General features: G+C 49.0%; 1 protein-coding gene across 12 annotated transcripts in view; it reads left to right on the top strand.

The window, feature by feature from the left end:
• LOC122376241 (PDZ and LIM domain protein Zasp-like) overlaps window positions 1-20,037 on the top strand; it is a 38,198-nt gene extending 18,161 nt beyond the window's left edge. For 4 of the 12 annotated variants that reach the window (XM_043356037.1, XM_043356033.1, XM_043356034.1 and 1 more), the window contains 7 exons: window positions 275-391; window positions 4,522-4,798; window positions 9,823-10,360; window positions 12,842-13,028; window positions 13,385-13,505; window positions 15,073-15,188; window positions 18,331-20,037. In XM_043356037.1, coding sequence (XP_043211972.1) covers window positions 275-391; window positions 4,522-4,798; window positions 9,823-10,360; window positions 12,842-13,028; window positions 13,385-13,505; window positions 15,073-15,188; window positions 18,331-18,411 — 1,437 coding nt within the window. In that variant the 3' untranslated portion in view covers window positions 18,412-20,037. Of the gene's footprint in view, window positions 1-274; window positions 392-4,521; window positions 4,799-6,017; window positions 7,386-9,822; window positions 10,361-12,841; window positions 13,029-13,384; window positions 13,506-15,072; window positions 15,189-18,330 lie in introns of all 12 variants that reach the window. The other 8 variants (XM_043356040.1, XM_043356039.1, XM_043356036.1 and 5 more) reach the window with 3 other exon arrangements.
• The last annotated feature ends 2,445 nt before the right edge of the window (window positions 20,038-22,482 follow it).

Below are 22,482 nucleotides of genomic sequence, written 5' to 3' on the forward strand. Positions count from 1 at the left end.
GAGTTTGGAGGAGTGTTGAGCAAATTGGAGGACATTTGAGGAGGTCAGAGCTGTGGAGCGACAGGGGCAGACCCTTTGTGCATTTCTCTCCCCCACTATTTCTGCTGTGGAAATACCATACTCTTCGCTACATTTCTATATTCACTCTACCTATGACTTTAATATCTTGGTAGTTTGCAGCGGCTGCTCCCCTTGTGTGTGGGATTCTCCCCTTGCTGCGGCCATGACCTCTGTTGGTGTGACCTTGACCCCAGCGACCTTGACCTTACCGCAGACCTCCGCCACGATGATAAAGACGGACCCGTCCACGGGCTCTGTCAAACTGGTGACGGCCGTTGATACAGAGACGAAGCATTTTAATGCTTTCAACCGCACCCCGCAATCTTTCAAGGTATACAGTAGTGGCGTGACGCCCCAGGCGGTCATCAGCTGACTTCGCAGCGGTCAGCTGATTGGTTTGACAATGATGTTTTTGATGTGGAAGTAATGTGAATTTTGGTGGGGCGTGCTGTTTCCACCTTGTGCTATTTTGTGTGAAATAGTTTTTATAGCGCCCTTTGAAAATCTGCTCCGGTTTGTTGTTGACATTGTGTCTAAAAAGTTTGGAACGTTTTTGAAGGGATTTAATATATAGTGCTACGTAACTTCTTTGAAAAAGAAGCCTAATTATTCCTTAAAACTCGAGTAGACGTCACGAGTCGTTTGAATCTCCTCTGGTTTTGATTGCCCAGTTCTTTTGCAGTGTATGTGACTTCAGATTCTTATTTCATTTCCACCCGCGTTTGTTGCTACTTTAATTATTCTGGTTCTGGCATATTAGTCTAATGTCAATGTTCTAACACATTAACACCTCACAGAGCGTCAGTGTCTGTGTTGCGACCTTGACCTCTGTTTGACCTCTCAAGGACAAAGCGGCCGCGTTCGGCGGCACCAAGGACCTTCCACCGGCGGTCGTCCCTCCGCCGGTCACATCTCCCGAGCCCCGTCCGCCGGCGGTCGTCCCCTCTCCGGTGGCGTCTCCCGAGCCCCAGCCGATCGTGGCCTCACCGCCCCCGGCACAACCGGAGCCGGAGCGTCGCGTCTCCTTCCCTGAAGAAACCGCCTTGGTGGCGGCTGAAGACGTTCAGCAAGGCCTCCCACAGCAGCAGCAGGTCGAACAGCAGCAGCGGACTGAGGGTCACACTCTGGAGGATCGCTTCGAACGCGTCCTGAACGCTGGAGGTGGTTCCACGACTCAGGTGGAGCACGCGGAGTCTCATGAGTCTCATGAGTCTCACCAAACGGTGGCCACTTCGGTGGAGACGGTTGGAGGAACGACGGTCACGCGCACACGAAAGGTGGTGGAGTCACGTGAACAGGAGCAGAAAATGTACCAGCGCGAGACCCGCGTGGAGGGCGGCCAATCGACGGGCGCGTTACAGTTCCCCGGCCAATCAGTGGGCGCTTTACAGTTCCCCGGCCAATCAGCGATCGCGTCACAGCTGGGCAGCCAATCGGCCTCCGGGTTCCAGGTAGGGCGGCCCGTGGCGCCTCGTAGCGGTGACCTTGAGAAGCATGCCCCTGCCGGTGATTGGGCGTGACTCCGCTGGAGTTTGACGTCATGCTTCGCAGGAATGAATGACGTCATGAGGCTTGTTTGGAATGCGCAGCAGTAGTTTTGGGGAGGCACCATCAACCCGCGTGTACTTGGTGCCTGAAGACGAATCGGTTAGATGGCTAGAGCTGGGCCAGTACTTTTGGCTGTAGCTAGGCCAGTACTGGCTTGACCCTGCATTTATGAACATCAACCCGTTTTGACAGCAATGAGGTAGAAGTAGCGCGAGGCCTGTTTTGGCTTTTCCTTGAGCCGATTGCGTAGAATCGCTCCACCGTAGGGTGAAGTGTCTTCGAGTTCTTCCTCAGTAGAGACAAACGCATCATTTGGCTGTTCCCAGGAATGTCTGCCTTCAGCGTGACCAAGACTCGTATAGATGGGACATGACTGGTATGATAGCAGCACGAAAATCCATTGCTTCTCAGGCAGGTTGCTCCACTGGAGGTGATATACATCTGGCATGTGTGCTTTGGTATTCGAACCATTCCCGATTTCCAATATGCTACGAAGTGTGTGTACATATGTTTGAAATTGTTTTGTAAATACCTCTCCAAAACGACGCATAACGAGAATAAGTTTATGTGTCACTGTTCTCACTTGACGTCAGTTTTCTTTTGGATGACGTTCTCAGGTATGTCAGAAGGTAGGCACTTTTTCACTAATGGATGATCAAGCTGGGTTTTATAATGCGAAGCATATGTCGCGATAGCTTAGGAGACCGGTAACCATTTGGTAAACAAATGTTCGAATTCCTAACACTTCCCGTTAGCCGAATGAATGGGGAACGCAGTAGTGAAATAACTTGACAGGAATCTTCGTACAGTTGCCAGTGTAAATATCGGCGACAAACGATATAAACCCACGTCATTCTGACGTCAGGAGCCGGTCCAACAGTCATTAGTTTTCTATCTCGTCAGTGAATTGATGATGCCTGCTGACGTAATCACTAGCCATCTTATCGCGCTCTCTGATTGGCTGTGGCCGGACGAGCGTGAGCACGATGTGCATCAATTCCGAACAGGCATAGCCGGCGACTGTTATGTACAATTTATCGGCGGCTGTTCACAGATTGAAGACTGTCACGCTGGCGAACCGCCTGTGGACTCTCATGCTGAGCCCACTGTCAGTTCTCCGACCGAGAACGTGCAGAGTTCTCCGTTTGAGAACGTCCTGGGTTCTTCTCTGACTCCATCGGCGTCTGCCGAAATTGAGTCGGTTGTTATTCCGAAAGAATCACCGGTGGAGGCGCCCAAGCCTCCGACGAAGGCTACGGTACTTACTAGAGAATGTTTTGTCAGAAATCCGCCAATAGTTTATAAGAAAGTTACGCTGTCGTCACGTAGTTTCGGTACTTCATATAATGTAGCTGTTGGACTTCAGATAGCACTAAAACTCGTAGCCGTTACCAGCAAGAATAATGTAGGAAGCTTCTCAGAAGCATTAGCTGCTTCTGGTAGTGTTGGGACAGCGATTGAATTGTAAATAGCAGCTACATGTAGCTTCGAAGTGGGCTAAAGTTGTTTGAATACCTAGGTACTTTGTGTGCGGTTAGGAATTTACAAAGCATTTAGGACCATTCAGTCCATTGCCTTAGGATGTACTTAAGCAGTTTGCATGCGTTGTTGGTATACATATCCACTATCCACTGAGGATGTGGCTTGTACGGATCTTCAGGCAAATCCAATGTAGTATTCGACGGGTGTTGTGATTTGCAGAAGACTTCGCAACTATTGTAGAGTACCTAGCTTTGGTAGTTGGTGTCTGTCATTTATGCAGAAAATGATGCAATGATGATAGCTGTACCTAGACATCACAGACATCACAGACATCACAGACGATCAATGCTGCCTATCTTAGTTCCTCAATGAAACAAAGTTGCGACTCGTGCGTGATTATGACTCGTTGCCTTTTCCAGTGGTATTAGTAACAATCTACTCACAAAATTGTGGCCATTTGTCTCTGTATCTTTATTACCTTGTCGTCTATCTGGAGAACTCCCTCGTAACGCGTTTTCGTTGTCATTCTGATACGCTGACACTCAAAATCATCCCCGACCTACGCACTTGTCCTCGGCTGCGACACGTACGGAATGCTTGGCGCCGAACGCACGTGCCAAAGATGGCCGACGTGCCTCGGGGCAGGGCGACCGACAGATGCCGTCAGTGCGGCTCAGTTTGAGGACCACTGTCGATCGTGGCGGTCAGCGCTGCAGCGGCAGCAGTGATTGGCCAGTGCAGGTTGAGGGAGTGATGTGATTGGCTGATGTAAAGTGAGCGTGGCGCTGATTGCGTGGCCTGGATCAGTGAAACGCAAACCATGTGGCGTGGAGGGTTTCAAGTAAGGAATAAGTATAGGTATCGGAGTCCCATATTCAACATCAAGAGGCGTCCTAAAAAAAAAAAATTGAAAACACAACCAGTAGAGACCAGCCTTCGTTAACGAAACTTCTGTAAATGGTTCTCAATCGTTCGTGATTGAAATGTTTTGAAGACAATGACCAAATTTTTAAAGTTATGTATTGTCATCGTGTCTTGGTGAATCCTTCCATAAGCTGTCACAATTTTAATCATACAAGTAAAAAGGTGCGGATAAACAGAAGTACAAAACGATGCTGAATTTTTCGTTCCTTTGGGCGCAAAATTACTTTGGTAGTCGGCGCACCCTAAAGCCCGAATAAATAAACAAACAATACTGTTTCGTTTTTTCATGCTGCTTGCCATCATATTGCGCCCAATCGTTATTGAATGCTCGTTATGATGTGTAGCACCGTAAACATTCGTCTCCACATCGCACTTTCTTACCTTTGTCGTTCCCGGCCTATGATCGTATGCTTCCGACGACTATCTACTCTCTGACTGTTCTGTGATTACCCCTCAACTATTCCCTATCAGTATCTCGTTAAACTTACCCCATCTTTACCCTTACAGCCTTCTCCGGCTGCCGGAAGCTACCAGCCCATCTCCGCTCCCGCTCCGGCTCCAGCTCCGGCTCCGGCTCCAGCTCCGGCTCCGGCTCCGGCACCCGTGTCGCCGCAGTACCAGACGCAGCAGTACCAGCAGCAAACCCAGCAGTTCCAGCAGCAGTCCACTCAGCAGTTTCATCAGCAGTCCTCCCAGCAGTCCACCCAGAAGTCCCATCTGTACGGAGCGGGATCGTCGGGTATCTCCCAAGTGGATTACACCAGCTATGTGCCCCAGAGAAAAGGTCAGTACCGTTTACACCCTATCGGGTGAGGGTCGGGAGTATTTTTACTCTTGTGGTTGTGTTTAGTGCTTTGCGTTCAGTGTGTGTGTATTTTCCAAAATGTTGTAGATTGATATTGATTTGAGATAGAGCGAGATAATACAAGATTATAAGGGAGGTTTAAATAGGATGAGAAGATACAAAGTCACAGGAAGACAGAATAAGATAAAATGAGGAACATTGGGAAAAGAGTATTGTGAGAATAGATTATATCAATAGCTCAGATTGGCACAGTATAGACAAAGATACGCACATATGCCGTTTTCAAGCGTTTATTGCATCGCCGTCGGCGATGCAATAAACGCTTGAAAAATTCGCCGTTCTCTTAACTGTAATGTTCGCAGTGATTTTTCAACACCTTCATATGTTTTTACGAAAGCCCTAATGTTCAAGAAAGGAATGGCGGCGAATTTTAGTTATAGGTCAATATTGCAGGAACCATTCAGTGACCATAAAACTAAAAAAGGTGAAGAAGTAGGTATATGCCTCACAAAACACGCTGATCCTAAAATGAATGGGATTCTCCCTGAAAAAACTATTTTGACAGCAATGTCACCGTGTGCGCAGAAAAAGGCAAACGCTTATCCAAAATGATTCCTTATTTGTCTTATTACGCAAAAATGTTTTTGTTTTACAGGAAACAATTAAAAACATGTCACTTAGCTAGGTTTAGAAAATATGGAACATGCATGGCATTCTGTTCATATATTACGAGACTGAATGCGTTACGCCACCAACGTTTATTTTTGTGTCATTATTTTATTTTTCATAGTCTATGACAGGCGCTAGCTATGAGACTTGTATGGTTTTCAGAATGTCTAACGTCTATGTCGTTTCTTTCATCCTTGCCGCTCCCAACTCCTACCTTCGGGGCCGCGGCGATGCTTTTTGTTTATTTGTTCCCCTTTTCTTGATTTGCATACATTCCATTGCTTGCATGTGATTTGCTGTGTGTTCTGTTTTTCCAAATATTGTACTCTAATTGCCTTGCTTGTATCTACTCATTTATGATTTAATTTATTTTCTTGCAACATGTTGTTTTCTTCTTACCTTCGCCTCTTTTTCTGATTTTGAAACGCGTACGCACGATTAATTAAACTTTCGTCTCCATTTTCACACATTCGCCACTTATTACGTACCCACCTCACTCTGGGCGGACATTGCACGTTCGGACTGTCAGGCGGCATCTCACACATAGCCTGTCCCAAGCGCGCCCATTTCAAATGGCCCCCAGCACACGACCCGGAACAACCCACCGCCAGTCCAATATGGTACCCACAGGCGGGCAGCGGTTTGCCTCCTCACGACGCGCCAGACTTCCACACCCTCCACGACATGTTGCAACCTGTCGTGGCCGCTCGGGAGAAGCACCAGCCACCGTTTGTCCCGCCGCCCGTCGGCCCTGAGGCTCGGGAGTGGCATCCGCCCGCTGGCGACCCTGGGGCTCGGGACGGTGAGGATAACCTACCCGAGGGTCGCATGGGTGGCAGAGATCGCGGAGATCGCTCACCAAGTCCCTTGCCACATCTGCTGCGTCGTAGAGCTGAGTTGGAAGTCGAAACAGCAGCTGCGGCCAGAGCTGGAGATGCGAGTGAAGAGGAGTATCGCGCCCAGTTGGAAAGGGTCGCTCAAATGGAGAGAGACGTCAAGGCGTGGTGTCGGGAACAGCCTTTACCGGCCGATGTGCCGAGCTTGAGCGAGCTGAGCGCTCAGCAGAAGAAGCTGATCAGTGAGACGGCTGCCGCGGTGAGATCCGGTTCTCCGCTGCCCAACAGGAGAGTCAGGAAGTTCGAACCAGCGAGAGACTCTGGGCTCACGCACTCACACAAGATGGAGGATGAGCAAAGATTTGGGGAAGAACGAAGGAGTGAGGTGACAGGCGCTTTTGATGATGTCCGGGAGTCTTTGATGGCGAAAGAGGAAAACGAACGACGCATCACGGAAGCAGAGGCTCAAAAGCGTACGGAGGTCTCGAAGAACACCGAGACAGCCAGCGACAGCGTTGATAGGCCGATGCCATCCGATCATTCGAAGGGAAAATGTGTGAAGTTCGCGGTTCAGGACGACGAGGAAGAATGCAGAAGGCAGACGGATTTAACTCAATCCTCGCATAGCAGAACCGAACAGAGCTATGATAGAACAGAAAAATCGTCCTCAATGCAGATGATTCAAGAGTCTCAGTCTTGTTACTCTGAAAAGACTAACATGTCTTCACAAATCACACATATGTCGTCGTCCAGAAGTGAGACATCATCTCAATCTATGTCACAATGGGAGTCCCACCAAAACAACGAAAATTCCCCTCAACCAGAAGTGGTAGACGGCTCAGCCTACTCGATGCCGGAGTCTGCCTATGGCTCTCAGAGCCAAGATGAGCCTCATCTAGAAGCGGTAGAGTCGCCTCACGCTGGAGATATGATGGACCAGTCCGATGAAGTGTGGGAACGTCTCGACGCTTTGCGGAGGGAGGCGATGTCATCCGAAGGCAGCAGGGAGACACACTACAATACCGGAGCCGAAGACACCTCTCCGCCTCCATCAAAAGCAGGTAACGCAAACCTCGACGATGACGATAATTTTAGTTGTGGACGAAGAGCTCCGTAGCTCAGACATGTTCTTTCCGTCTCTCTCTTGCTCTCTCTCTCTCTCCCCCCCCCTCTCTCTCTCTCTCTCTCCCTCTCCTCTCCCACCCACTGGCACTCTCGTCTCGTCGCTCGCCAAGAGTGGGACGCCAGCCCGACATACCCCGCGGCGATTCAGGTCGTTGGTAGTGCGGGCCAACTGGGGCAGGCGGCTTCGAAGGTCGCAGAGGAGGGTCATCACAGACGCCTTCAAGGAGAGAGTACTGCTCAACACTAAATTTACACAATGCTTACCTATCAGCTCAGGTTTCAGCAAAAAATGATTGACCGTGCACCTTTACCCAATGTAAGATCATTTATTTTGGTCTGTTCTGGGACACATCACATCACACACATCTGGGACACATCACACATTTTCCCTTCTTCACCCTATCCTCCCTTCTAGTTTCTACCAATTCTCACGCTCTTTACATTTCATTTCCTCTTAGTCTTTTAAACTGATATTCTACGGCCCACTATCCTTACTTGTCTCTTCATTCTTCATCTACCTTTTCATCTTCATATACCTTTTCTTTAATCTTTTGTCTGTCTGTCTCTGCCCTTTTTCCGCTTTTTCCTAACCCCGACATTTCTCGGTCACTGCCTTCGTGAATGCTAGCAGGACGTTCTAGGTAGTTATGTGACATCGCGCCTACGTAGACTGTGTGAGACGTGACGTTACAGCAAGACGTGCCATAACGCGACACGGCGAGGTGACGTGACGTGACCTTGACGTGACCACGACATACTGACGACCCGTCACGCAAGTCCGTCACGGCTATTGGTTACGTGACAGATGAGCTGTCCTAAGAACGTGACTCGATCGACTTTTATCTGGTGAATGTCGCGTAGATAGTTGTCACTTGGAAGTCTGGTATGCCAACGAGCGTTGCTTGAGATGTAATCGAAAGTAATGATACGTCGAGGTCAGAAATCAAATAATGCTATGCTTGGCTGAGCTAACTCGTCACAATACATATGCTTACCATGCCATGGTATATCAATATTTCTTTAATACTTTTGTATCGATGCATATTGTCAATCCTTTTTGAATACTGAACCCAATTATCCAATATTCCTGGCGTTCTGATAAGCGATCTCTGAAATTATCCGAGTTTCCATCCCAACTACGCGTCGCCTATCCTCTTCTCAGCGGGTTTCCTATTTCTCTGATCATCCGCAATCAGTAGATTGGTTTCAGTCTGTATAGTCTGTGCCTACCTACCTACATTGTTGTATTGCATCCCAGCACTCCACTTCATCCATTTATTCAATCCTATCACGCGTTACTTAGCTAATCCTTTGATCTTTCATCAGCGTTCAGACATCTATGCGGCTCATTGAAAGACGGTAATTTAAGCATCATGCATCAACACACCGCCCAAAGCTGAAAGCAAGCCGTTCTATAGCCTTGAGCAAGCCTGGCTTTGCATGATTCTGCTTAAAACATCCCCACACGTAGCTCGGAAGCTTGCATGGAGACCTTGCTTTGGTTTATAATGTAGGTAACATGTAGGTAAGCATTTTGCTAAAAAGAAACGTGATTTGAGGTCGTGTCATTCAAAGTAACCTGGTGACCTGACCTTGAAAAGTAAGAAGTTTAAACTTGCTCACCATGTGTACAATTGATGTGGCCATGCCAAATTTCGCGGCGCTATGCGCCGCGGGTTTTCCGCTATTTACGAAAAACCTCGGGGGGGGGGGGGGCGCTCCGTCAGTGCGCGGGTTTAACACAGAATTTAAGACGCGGGATATTTTTGCAACATGTTACTTAGGAAATGATACGCTGGCTTCACTGAGCAGGAATATGAGCATCTGGTATAGGCGGTAGAGCATACCTAGGTACTGGAGTTTCTACGTTTTCCTGTGCTTTGTCTACAGTTGGTTTTAGGAACGTGATATAAATCTTTGTTGTGCTTTCGCGTAAATAGGTAGCTAAAGTGCGATCTGAAACTTCAGCGCAACTCTTGCGCGCCTTCCTTTACTCTTTTATGCTTTGTCGTTGCTTTGTCGTGCTGCTTGATCGAGTGGTGTTCTCAATGAGGTGTGCGCAGTGCGAGTGAAAGCCGTCCCCGAATGATACCTATCCAAAGATGAACAAGGCTTGCTGATGAATGGTTTATTAATCACGACGTCTTTGATAGCTGACCAATCAACAATTGCCTATGCCGTTCATTGGAGACATTCAAACGATCTTTCTGCGCTATAAAATCAGCGCTAGCCCCGCCCCCCCCCCCCAGTGAAGTCTGGCCTCTGATTGGCTAGTGCCTCAAGGTCAGCCCCTCCCACCTTGCACACCTCATTGAGAACTCCGCCACCTGGCGTGTGGTGTAGTGCAGTAACAGTTCCCCGCCTGCCCTGTAGGTGGCACCACATTCGCATGGCCTCCGAAGCCTACAGAAGTCGACTCGGCTCCCCATCCATTCGCTGGAGGCCACGTCGAGGTCTCGCACCCCGCCCCCGCTCCCGCGCCTGCCCCGGCTCCGGCTCCGGCTCCAGCTCCGGCCTTTGTCCCTAAGCCGGCTCCGCCTCCCGTGTTCCCCAAGCCCGCGGCTCCCGTCTCCTTTGCTCCGCCTCCGGCTCCCGCCCCTGCTCCTGCTCCTCCCAAACAGGTACACTTCGGACAGCCCTCGTTCGCGCCTGCAGCCGCGCCCAAGCCGGTGGTGCCCAAGCCGGCGGCGCCGCCAGCACCATCTATCGGCGGCCCGGGGAAGCTCGGCTTCAACGGCGGACTGCCAGGTCTGAGCGGCCTGGGAACTGGCGGAGGTGGCGGTGGTGGTGGAGGAGGAAAGGGCTCAACAGCGGGGATGAACGCCCCGCGCCGCGGCCGGGGCACGATGAACCCGGCCGCTACCGCCGGATCGCGGATCCCCGTCTGCCACACGTGCGGAAATCAGATCCGGTGAGTGGATATGTGGATACCTAATGGATAGATCCTGGTGATGGATATCAGTAGGCGGAACTATGGTCAAGCGTACCCATTTTCGGGAACGCATTTTCGTCCCCATGTTTGGGAACGATAAACCCAAATATGGGAACGCCATGTAGGCATTATTTAAAACAAGAAAAAGAACCGTTAAATGACGTCCAAAAAATATAAAACGATCGTGAACCGCCTGATATTTGTCTCATTATTGTTGGGAAAGAGTTTGATATTGTGAGGCCCATCGTAGTTTCAAATCGTTCCCCTATTTCTAAAGCAGTCCATCATCCGGGCCGCGAGCCCAAATTTGGGAACGCTCTCGTATACTGGCGCTGCAAGCGTTCCTTATTATGGGAACGGCGTACCCAAAATTGGGAACGATTTCACCGAAGCCTTTCAGGGGCTCTTTTCATTAACAAGCATCACGTCCAACGCCGCAAATTATTGTTAACGCAACAATCATCAGATGACCTTTCCGGCAAGACCGTCGCATGTTTCGCCCGGTCTTCTGCGCTTTTATTCCCGTCGATCTCGCAGCGGGCACGCCCCCCTCTGCAGGATTACGCAATTCACAACGCTCAGCGATGTTCAACAAGGTCTTCCATACCTATATCCACCGTCCGCGCCGAGGGTGGAGTCATGTCAAGCACCTGTCTGTTTATCACCGATAGTTGACGAGCACAAGAAAGTACCTATCCAAAAATGGGAACGCTGAATATGTTACACCCTCAAAACACCTAGTCCCAATGAAAATCTAGTTTTTTCCTTTCTTAATGAGTGTGAGTGGCAAAAGGCCTGGTAGGATGGGCACGAGGAATGATCGAAATCAGCATAAAAATTATAAATAAGCCACACAGAGCGACCTATATAAGAGAAATTCCCCCAAAACGATCATGCTTAGAAACTCGGAAGACAAAAACCACGCTCATGACGCTCCTTATAAAACAACGCTAGACAGCTAGCATTCAAATAAAATATGTCTTTCCGGGCTGATAAAACACAGCTGAATAATTTTAAACCACTGAAACTGAGTTTACAACAGTAGTTCGGTAAAATCACTGACGTTCCACGCGGTCGTGCGCCCCGACACCAAAAGTCAACAATATTACCTCGGGACTGTCCGCGTGTTCGCTTGCATATGTCGGCATCTGGTGTCGCTAGTATGAAACTTCATAACCAGGCGAAAATTATTATACTTGACCTCAGACTGTAAAAAACGCTTCATTTTCCTTAAAATTGCATGTTAAATGTAGTATAACCCATGTTTTCACCATTCCGTCATTTCAAAAAATCATTAAAAATATCATTCCACGGTCAATTTCCTTGTTCAACGGTCAGATTAAAGATAATTTTATGGAGACTTAGTAGATACTTGAATTAGCGTGCACTTTTTTGAGATGTGATGAACTAATGAGTTTTAGTGGGCGAACGGCCGAAAAATTACCTTCCGTTCTCATAAATGGGAACGCCCGTTCCCATATTTGGGAACTCCGTTCCCAAAAATGGGAACGTTCCTATATTTGGGTACTCATGACCATAGTTCCACCTACTGATATGTATATGTAGATTGTAGGATCTGAGGATTTAGCTGGTCTTCGGCGTGGATCTGAAAAATATGACGCTCGTTTAGGGTGAAGTAAGTGAAGCGATGTTTCATGGTTGGCATTTGGTAAATGTATGCTGGACGACGGACGCGCCCCTGGTCGTTTGACTCTTCTTATTCTTGACCTTCCTAGACGCCCCTGCTTAATACCTGGATACTTTTTTGTCCCTGTTCCACCCCTAGCCACACATTTGTCCCACCACTCCAACCGCCTAAGACACCCTGGGTGAACCTCCGCCGCTGACCTCTTCTTCCCTCACAGCGCCTCCTGTTTCAGCCTTTTCCCACCCCCTGGAATCGTCCCTGCTCTTTCCCATACATGACCACGTTCCAACCCTACTCGTGGACCCGCTCCCGTCACCGTCCCACCGTCACCGTGAACTCGCCGCTGCTGTGCTCACTTTTCCTGCCCCACCCCTGGCGTCGCCCCTGCCACTGACCTCTCCCCGGTCACCCACAGTGGTCTCTGTCCCACCCCTGGCCGCGTCTCTACCGCTGACTTCTCCTACCCCACCCCTGGATCCGCTTTTGTCACTGCCCCACCCCTGGTTGCACCCCTGTCGCTGAACTCTTCGCTGTCCCACTCTTGGCGGCGCCCTTGCCGCCGACCTCTACCCCTGCCCTACCCCTGGCGGCGCCCTTGCCGCTGACCCCTCCCCTGCCCCACCCGTGGTGTCGCCCCTGCCGCTGACCTCTCTCGGGTCAACCCCCAGCGGCCCGTTCATTACGGCTCTGGGCCAGTGCTGGTGCCCGGCCTGTTTCATCATTTGACGCACCCCATGCCCCACCCCTGGCGGCGCCTCTGCCGCTGACCCCTGGCGCCGCCCCTGCCGCTGACCTCCCCCGGTCACCCACAGCGGCCCGTTCATCACGGCTCTGGGTCAGTGCTGGTGCCCGGCCTGTTTCGTCTGCGCTACAACCAACTGCCGCTGCGAGCTGGAGCACATTGGCTTCGTAGAGGTGGACGGTCAGACGTACTGCGAGAAATGCTGGGAGACCAGCCTGGCGCCCATCTGCTTCAAGTGCCAGAAACGCATCAAGGGGGTACGTGGGGGGGGGGAGGGCTAGGGCTGGATGTGTGTGTGTGTGTGGGGGGGGGGGTGACGTTGACCGATTAGTTGGTTGCGCTGGTTAGCTCTTGTCCAGTCTTTTGTCAAGGAAAGGAATTAATTAGGTGCCTCGCCTAATTTTTTGTATCCCCTCGTGTCTCTATCGAAGGTTTTTCCTTTCTAATTAGCGCTGCACTGAAGATCTTCGAGTTCATGTTCTGTCCGTTCACCCCTATAACTGACGACACCTCTTTGTGGCCTCTTCAATTACTTCCGTGACCGTTCTTTAGTAAATTTATTCGTTTGCCCACAACTCTGTGTCTAATGTCTTGCTGTCCGTTTGTCCTTTAGGATTGTCTGAAGGCGATCGGCAAATCCTACCATCCGGAGTGTTTTGCCTGCGCCTACTGCGGAGGCCTGTTCGGAAACTCGGCCTTCTTCCTCGAGGACGGACTGCCCTACTGCGAGAACGGTGAGCTATAACGGCGAGAATGAGCTAAAACCACGAGAACGAGCTAAAACTGCGAGAACGGTGAGCTTAACCCTCGCCGGCCGAGGGGGGGGGGGCGGGTGCCGCCCCCCTTTTTCGCGATAGCTCCGAACACGCTGGCGATAGAGAGCTGAAACTTGGCATACCTGACCTTTGATCCAAGCCGGATCTTTTGACACCAACCGCATTTTTGGGTCAGGTCAGGTCACTGACCTATGACGTCATAAGTGAACCTCTGCACGGTCTTCAGATGTCGCAACTTCGCAACGCCCTCACTGCCAGAGGAGATGTCACAGGGAAATGAAACTTGCAGGATCTAGTATCCATTATGAGTCCCACAACTTGTATATCTCGGATTTTTCCTAAAGGTCATATGAGGTCAGGTCATTTTCGTGACCTCACCATTATAAGTCAATGGGGAAAAATGAAAACTGCTATTCTGGCGCCGGGAACGATCTCCAACTATCTCAAGCACACAGAATCGTGATTTGATGCACTCCTTGCAAGGTTAGATGCGTCACTTTTGCAATGTTGACCTTGCGTGACGTCATTTATGACGTCATCAACGTAATTTTAGTTTTTCGTCAATAACTCTTGATCAAATTGAGCTAGCGAGTCGGGAAAGCCACCAATGGACTCAGGAAGACCTGCCGAATCGAATGATATGCGACATGACCTCTTTCGACCAACTTCGTGACCTGGGGGTGCTGACCTGACCTTGACCTGAGGTCAACACCCCAAGTTGACCTGACCCGGACAAAAAGTATATCATTCGACTCGCCTGAGCGAGACGAACACGATGCTGCCAAAATCGGCGCTCTGCGGCCATTTTTTGCGAAGTTATTCACCAAAAACTGAACCGTACCTTGGGGCACTTGACCTGACCTCAGAGGTCACCGGTTGACCTAGGACCTTAAAATCGGGTACCAATCTCTGCGTCTTGTAACGGCGCACACGCTCGTTTTTTTCCGCGACGCGCTAGCTCCACCAGGGGCGAAACGGCGAGGGGGGGTCGTACCCGCCCCCCCCCCCCTCGGCCGGCGCGTATGTAGAAAACCAATAGGTCCGGCGAGGGTTAAGATAAGATTGCCCTACTGCAAGAACGGTGAGCTATAACGGCGAGAACGGTGAGATAAAAAATAATTAGACTGTTCTCCTGCGAGAACGGTGAGAAAACCGCGACAACGGTCGAAGAGCGGACTGCCATACTGCAAGAACGGTGGTCTAGGACTGTCAACTTTGAGAACGGTTAGCTGTACAGTCTCTCTCGTCGGTAAGGCTTGATGGATCCGACGCACCGACGCGCAGTACTCTCAACAGAAGCTACTTGAAAACGGTGAGCTATGCTGCGAGGAGAACGGCGAGCTCCACTGAGCCCTGCTGCAATCATCTTTGGTACTATATGTGGGAAATGCTGCCGATCAGTCTTTGACTTCGTCAACGTCTTCACTCTCATTCCATCCATCCGCAGACTGGAACGAGCTGTTCAACACGAAATGTGTGGGCTGCGGGACGTCTTCAATTTAACTATCATTCCATCCATCCCCAGACTGGAACGAGCTGTTCACCACAAAGTGTGTGGGCTGCGGATTCCCGATCGAGGCAGGAGACCGCTGGGTGGAGGCGCTCAACAAGAACTTTCACTCGCAATGTTTCAAATGCGCGGTACGTACTGCTGTGTGGTAGAATCTACCACATCCGTAGTGGATTTTTAGGAGAAATCCACGGACAGTTTGGTAGCAACGGTAAGAATGTCTGGTTTGCTTTTATAGTTTATTACCTAGCTTGTGCATCCTGATTTTGTCCAGTTTTGAAAGTTTTTTATTTACATTCGCACATAACTATCAGCTTTCTGTATAACCCCTTCCAGCGTTTAACGCATTTGATTATGGTGAAGCCTATGTGTGGCTCAAATCAGACGCGGCATTCATGCATGCCTGACGGAGGTGACCGACGGTCGATTTTTTTATTTCAAAAAGTCATAATCAATATTTGCATATAATTTGTGTTTTGCATCCCAGATGCCAAATCTACTTCCGGCCATTTGACAGTACCTATGTTTTTGCTCAGTCATGTATAGAAACGCATAGCTATAGTGATGCAAAAAAAAAAAAATGATGGTGTGAATCACTTGTGGCCAATTGCGTTCGTGGGTGCATACTACGATTTGTTTGGAAATATCGTTTTCGAAATTTCCATGTCTTTTTTGGTCGTTGTGTTTTTTACTTTTTCACCCATAGCCAATTTCAGTTCTTCTGAGGTGTGTATTTCTTATGCTGCTTTCATTCAACGTATGGTTTCCCCTTAGCTATCTCTTTCTGACTTCTGTATTTAGCCTTTATATCTGCCGTGCTTTTGCTGTGCTGTATATTCATCAAACTTCCCTACCTTCTGCGCCGGTGGCGCCCCCCTTTAGCTAACCGCTGACTGTTTCTGCTGTATTTCTGCTGTGTTTCTTCTTCTACTGCGGGCCCTCATAGGTGTGTCGGTGCACGCTGGATGGCGCCCAGTTCTATGCGAAGGCTGGGCGGGCAGTGTGCAAGTCCCACACCGGTCTGTAAAATGGCTGATCCAGCCGAGCGCAGGTAAGACGCTTTACAGGGTGCGGCAAAAGTTTTGATACCTTACCATTCATTCCCTCCCTCCCGTAAAATCAAAACAACAGTTTCATTTCAGCGGTCAATGTATTCTCCACGAAGCTGGACACAGAGTGAGAGACGTGCGGGCATGCTGGCCACCAGGTTCTTCAGAGTCTGTGGGCTGATGTTCGCCCACGTCCTCTTGAGCGCCTTCTCGAGCTGTCCAAGGTTGCTGGGAGGTTTTTTCTTGTCCAGCTCCTGCTGCATTATCCCCCAGAGCTCTTCAATTGGATTCAGGTCAGGGCTGTTCCCTGGCCACGTGTCCTTAGCCCAGAAGTTGGGTAGGTGCTCCCGGCACCACTTCTGCGCTCTGGCAGACCGATGAGCTGGAGCGCCATCCTGCATGAAAATGCTGTCCGACCTGCGCTCGACCATGCGGCGCGTGAGGACGGAGCCCGTCGTGGCCGTCCTGTTGATGGCAGGGAGGCAGACTTCCTCGAGGATGTGCTCCACGTAGTACTCGGCATTGACCGACGTCTTCTGCGGGATCACGTGCAGCTGGCTCAGTCCCTCGTAGGACATCATGCCCCACACCATCAGTTTCGGCGGGAATTTGACGCTGAACGCCTTCGGGACTTCAGCCGGGTTCTCAGCCCACACTCGCTCGTTCTGGCGGTTTGGGTGGTGGAAGAGTTGAAAGGGAGACTCGTCGCTGAAGAGTACCCGTTTCCACTCTTCCACAGTCCAGTTCTTGCGTTCCTTGCAAAACTGAAGCCTCTGTGCTCGCTGTTTTTCCGTTAATTTTGGCCTTACGCGGATCTTGTAGGCCTTCAGTCCAAGGGTGTTCCTCCAGTACCGGCGGACAGTCCTCTCGGACACCGGATGTTTCTTCCGAGTGAGCTGTTTGGACAGCTTTCTCGCCGAGTGGCCAGATTTTCCAGCCGCTTTCTTCATCACGATCTTGGCGACGGTCGAGATGCTGGAAGGGCGCCCTGACCGCGGTCTATCTGCGACGCTCCCTGCCTCCTTAAACTTCTTCCACCAGCGTTTGATGGTGAGGACTGGGACCCCAAAGTGTGAGGCAACGTCCCTCTGCGTCTTGCCGGCTTGGAGCATGCCAATGGCGCTGCTGCGAGCCTCCAAACTGTATTGTTTGACCTTCATGGTTCGGCCGTGGCTACTGCAGCGGCCACCGGGTGGATAATGACCCCGGCCGGCGACCCTCTGGGTCGAGGTCAGCTGTTCAGCTAATCCCCGCCTCGGGGAAGGATGCGGGTACGCAAGGGCGCGCTCAGAAATGTCATATTCGGGGGCATGTTGGAAATGCATTGAGTTATTACAAAAAGACGGAAGGTATCAATACTTTTGCCGCACCCTATATAGATGACATAAATGGTAGTCCAAATATAGTGCAAAATGGATGAATGTCTGGGCGAACTGTCAAAATAAAAGCTACCAAGTGCACTAAACACAATTGCAAGCTCATACTTGATTATTTTAGTGCTCATTTAGTATCCGTGATAATAAACAATTTCTTATTTTTTTCGTAGCTTTGTAAACTGTGAACCCATCAATGGATTTGTTTACCATAATATAAAACACCTTTTTGTTCTAGATATACTACATAGTAATCATACAATTATAACCACCAGTATATCTACATTAGTGTATGTGAATCTAGATTTATAATGTCTAGATTTCTAGAAGCATGCGATAATATCCGCACAATGTTTCAACACTTTTGCATTCAGGGATATAGTGCATAAACTCAAGTGTTAGCTCGTAATTTTTAAGATTTTTTCTTCGGATGCTTCGCAGGGACTGCATTCGATGGTGTGTTCAATCGATCAAGGGGCGGATCATGCGTTTTTACGCAATTATTTCTAAGTTCTCGGTCACTCAGGCTTTTAACTATTCTTCATGCAGTCTGAATTAAATGTTCAACAACGCAGTGACGAGATGTTTATGCATGCCCACACACCAATTGCACAGTGACCGTGTTGTATTTGCACTTATTCAGGATAATTCTTGGCGATAACGAAATAAATAGCGCCCGTCAAGCTAACAGTTATACGCCCCAATTTTAGCATGATGTTATTTGCCCTGGTCGTGGCTCCTAACCGGAGTTTTTCCGTCACGATCAATTTAGCGTTTGCTACAACTGCCGTACCTACCTGTCATGTATCACTATATCGCTTTCTGACAGTACCGTTTTATTTCGTCGTCAGATATGCGGCAACAACCTGGAAGGGCAGAGCTTCTTCGCCAAGCAGGGCCGACCCTTCTGCAAACACCACGCCCGGATGTAATTCTACACACTGCTGCGGCGTACTTCTACACCCTGCTGCGGTGTATCTCTACACCCTGCTGCAGTGTACCTCTACACCCTGCTGTGGTGTATTTCTACCTAGCCGCCAGTCAGCGGCGCGAACGCCTCACAATAGGGCGCCTTAAAAGAAGACAAAGAAAAGATCGTGTTGCTGTTTTGAGTTTAAAAGTGCCTAAGGTTTCACAACAACGAAGTGGCATTACCGAGTGCCTTCGACGGAGATGGTGTGTTCAGGTAGCCTGTGCTTGCAGCTAACGTTGCTTGGTGTGATTGAATGAGCCAATGAAGAGGCTCTGTGTATGCGTGAGTGGATCTACGTGTGTTGAGGTGAACACACAGTGCGCACGCTACATACGCCGGATACGCATCGTATACGCTGCGTGGTTCAATATCTCAGCGCTTAGCACGTGCGTTACCCTCGCCGAACATCGCTTATGAAGATCTTCCGGTGCGATGTAGCGTGCCCTCTAAGGCCCCGCGGAGTATAAACGTCGCGCATTCGACGAATGCAGCGTGCGCGGCGTATCATGCAAATGAGTGCGTGGCGCACCTATGCTGTGCGTGCGTACGCCCCGGCGTATGCTAGACGCGTTAGAACTAACGCTACTCGCGGTGTGAACACCAAGTGCTGAGCGCTTTCGGCAGCGAATTTGCCATCGTTACTAGTCGACTAACCAGGAGTGTTTTCGCCCTCAACCGTCCGCTAGAGTCCGCGTGTGTCGCGTTTGTTATAGAAAGTGCTTACGTGCGTGCGTTTTCGCAACAGTGTGTATGCGTGTGTATGAACGTCCTGGCGAGTGCTGTTGGCATGAAGTGGGGGCCCCACATGCCTAAGGAGTGGATGCCTATTGGGCCAGTATTTTGGAATGATGTCTAAACCGAAGTGCCAGGGAAAAAGGTATGCCAGCCTTAGCCACCTGCCTATCCCTCTGGCTCCTAAGGTAGGGCCTTTTTTGAGCAGCTTTTCGTGTGTGTTTGCAAACAGGGTCGTCTTAAACGGCGCCGAGTGCCTTGTGGGAAAAACACGCTACACTTAGAATAAAGCCGTTGCTGTGTCTAGGAAATAACGATGATGCCACGGGAATGATTCAACAGTCAATACTGCCTGTTCAGTATACGTCTTGCTTCACCCTTTGCCGTGCGTTAGATGTCGAAAATGCGTTCTTTTGCAACCAAACCGGAGGCTTTTGGTTTTCGCTGTACTAAACAGGATGTTTCGGTGACTTCACAGCACCTTCTAATGTCTTTTCCTCGATATATGGCCATCCTGTAAACGACATGTTACCAACCGACTTGTTAGCCAGTGGACCGCCTCTCTAGTCAATGCTGCGCGCCGCGGGCAGCCCTTAGTGTTCTCCGCGGATAGCCCCTAGTGTGTTTGTGTGACCCTCGCGCGGCCGTGTTGTTTGCCTCCCGCCTGTGACGGGCGCCGTGCTGTGCCAATGTGACTGGCGCCTCTGCCTGGCGCCTGCCCCTGTCGGCTCCCGCCCGCGCCCGTCCCACTGGGACGCCAGGCCGAGGGCTCTGGTGGCATCCGACAGAAACTGTTCACCCCTAGACTGACCGCTGGTTGTGCCGACCAGAAAATAAACATAAAATAGACGGACCGGCGCAGACTGAGGCGGAAAGAAGACAGGGTGACGTTGAGAAAAGGCGGAATGGCGCAATAATTAGATAGAATGACCGACGGAATGACCGAAACGGCACGAAAAAACGAAAAGACACAGGAAATAGATACAACGGCGAAAGACGGAAAAAGTAGCAGTACTCCCATAAGTAAGACAGGTTTAGAAACTACACGAAACCGCACATTCTAAGGTAGATGATATGCGATAACGGTATGATAGCAGACAGGAGGATAGAGTCTCAGGGACAATGAAGCTCTCCAACGCTAGAAAACAGGACGAAGTTGGTTCGGACTTCGGTGCTCGTAACGATTGACAGCTTACTGCTTAGTATAATAACGTAACATGACGTAAGAAAGGGGCGCTGCCAGTCCAACAAGCAGACATTCAATGCAACATGTGACACCTATTCTGTATTGTCCCGAACACAAACATAAGAACAAACACTCCATACTCGCACAACACGCACTCCTACATCGAAGTACATCCTAAACATCGTGCGCTCACACATCAAATCACACCCAAAACCACAACCACTCCACATCGCACAGTCGTCTATCACTGATGTCCCTGAAACATTGTCTCTCCACGTCTAAATTAGGGGGTCTCTATCTCAACAGTACAGCTGTGCTCTTCACTATTTCGCTATGTAGACAGACAACATACATTGCCACTGGTGTGCGACTATGTTAAGTACTATACGAACTACTGGGTGTCTAAACAAAACATTTAAGACACAACCAGGGTCGTCTTGAATGAAGTCCATGGCGCTATTTCGTTCCAAGTATGCTGCATTGATCTCTTAACTTGATTGCTTTTAAGAATCCGACTTTTCGCGGGTACCTACCTACATTTGGAATAGACAGAAGACATCCACAGTTGCTTTTTTGGCCCATAAAGGATGACATTTAGCAGACGAGTAATAACTAGTGATGTCAATTGCGGAAAATCGTGATACCGATACCAAACCAAATACCAGCAACATCCATTGAAAAATACCGAAATCAAACCGACTTGGGAATATGAGGAAAATACCAACTTTTTACCAAATTCTCAGCCTCTTTTACATTACATAGTGAGGAGTCATAATACCAACAAAACACCAAATGCACTCGCCTTGAAATACCAAATAACAAGGTGGTATCGGTTTGGTATCGGTGTACCAAAAAGTTAATATCCGATTGACATCTCTAGTAATAACTCCACAAAATGACAAATGGTAAGATGAGAATCAACATTTGACAAGTAATTATTTCTAACATCAAACAACAAATATCGATATTTCGGTTGGAAAAGAAAACCACACTGTAGAAACACTGGTACATCAATCAAAAGTGACATGGACAGAATACAAAGTAATTACGAAATAACATAAAAAGTATACTTATCACCGACCGGCGTGGCACCTAATAGAACCGAAAAAAAATCGACATGAAACAGCAGAGACAGTGGACCTGGGTTGACATTATATGATGACATTGAGCACGATTAGACAAACAACACCGCGACATCAGTTATTTTTCAAGTGTAGAAAAGGTTTGAGGATACACCGTGCGTCGTTAGATCGCCAAAACACAGTTTTTTTTGTGCAGGTATCAGGTAATGAAAGGGAAGCACATGTCTTACATTATCCGGCTGCAATGGCCTGTGACAGCGTCGTCAAGTAAACAATGACAATGAACACATGGGAAATTCAGTCACGGTTCAGAGATATATCTAGAAGAAAGAAGCTCCAAAAACTCTGTTCCTAATTTGACGTCTTAAAAGTATGTTGTTTTGAGAGTATTTTCGAAAAGCGGTATTTTATCAACTCAATTTCACCAAACAAAATTCGAAATTATGTTTTAGCTTATCGTTTTTCTTCCTAATTCAGAACGAAAGAATGCACGAAAATAAGCAGGCTTCCTCACAAAGTATACGGAAATAGCAAAATACAAAACGCCGTTGGATTAAAGGGACTGTCCCACCTTAACATTAGATTTGAGTTGAGATAGCCATCTTGATGGACGTTCTTTGAAAATCAGTGCCGTGAAAACCGTTTCTCCAGCAATTACTTCATCGCAAAGAAATTTGAGTTTGATTTTGACATCTGTGCAAATAAGTGCCACAATGTATTTGTATAGGCACTTAAATCTGATGACGTCATCAGGCTTTCGAACGTCCGTTAAATGTTTGACTAAAACGTTTTGTAGCACGCGGTGGTATATGCTGCGTTGCGCGCAACAAATGCCGCACTTTTAAATAAAGTCGCTAGGAACAGCGGAGATCCCAAAAAGTAAACAAAAGTAAAAGTCTAATATCTTGAAAACCGGTGAATATTTTTCGGTGAAATTTGGTAGATATTCGTTTTCGCTCTTTCTGAACCGAGCGACATCACTTTCATGCCAATTCATAAACTTTTTTAAAGGTGGGAGGGTCCCTTTAAG

This window comes from Amphibalanus amphitrite, unplaced genomic scaffold, assembly GCF_019059575.1.
Source record: "Amphibalanus amphitrite isolate SeventyFive unplaced genomic scaffold, NRLGWU_Aamphi_draft 002063F_arrow, whole genome shotgun sequence".
Lineage (NCBI taxonomy): Eukaryota > Metazoa > Arthropoda > Thecostraca > Balanomorpha > Balanidae > Amphibalanus > Amphibalanus amphitrite.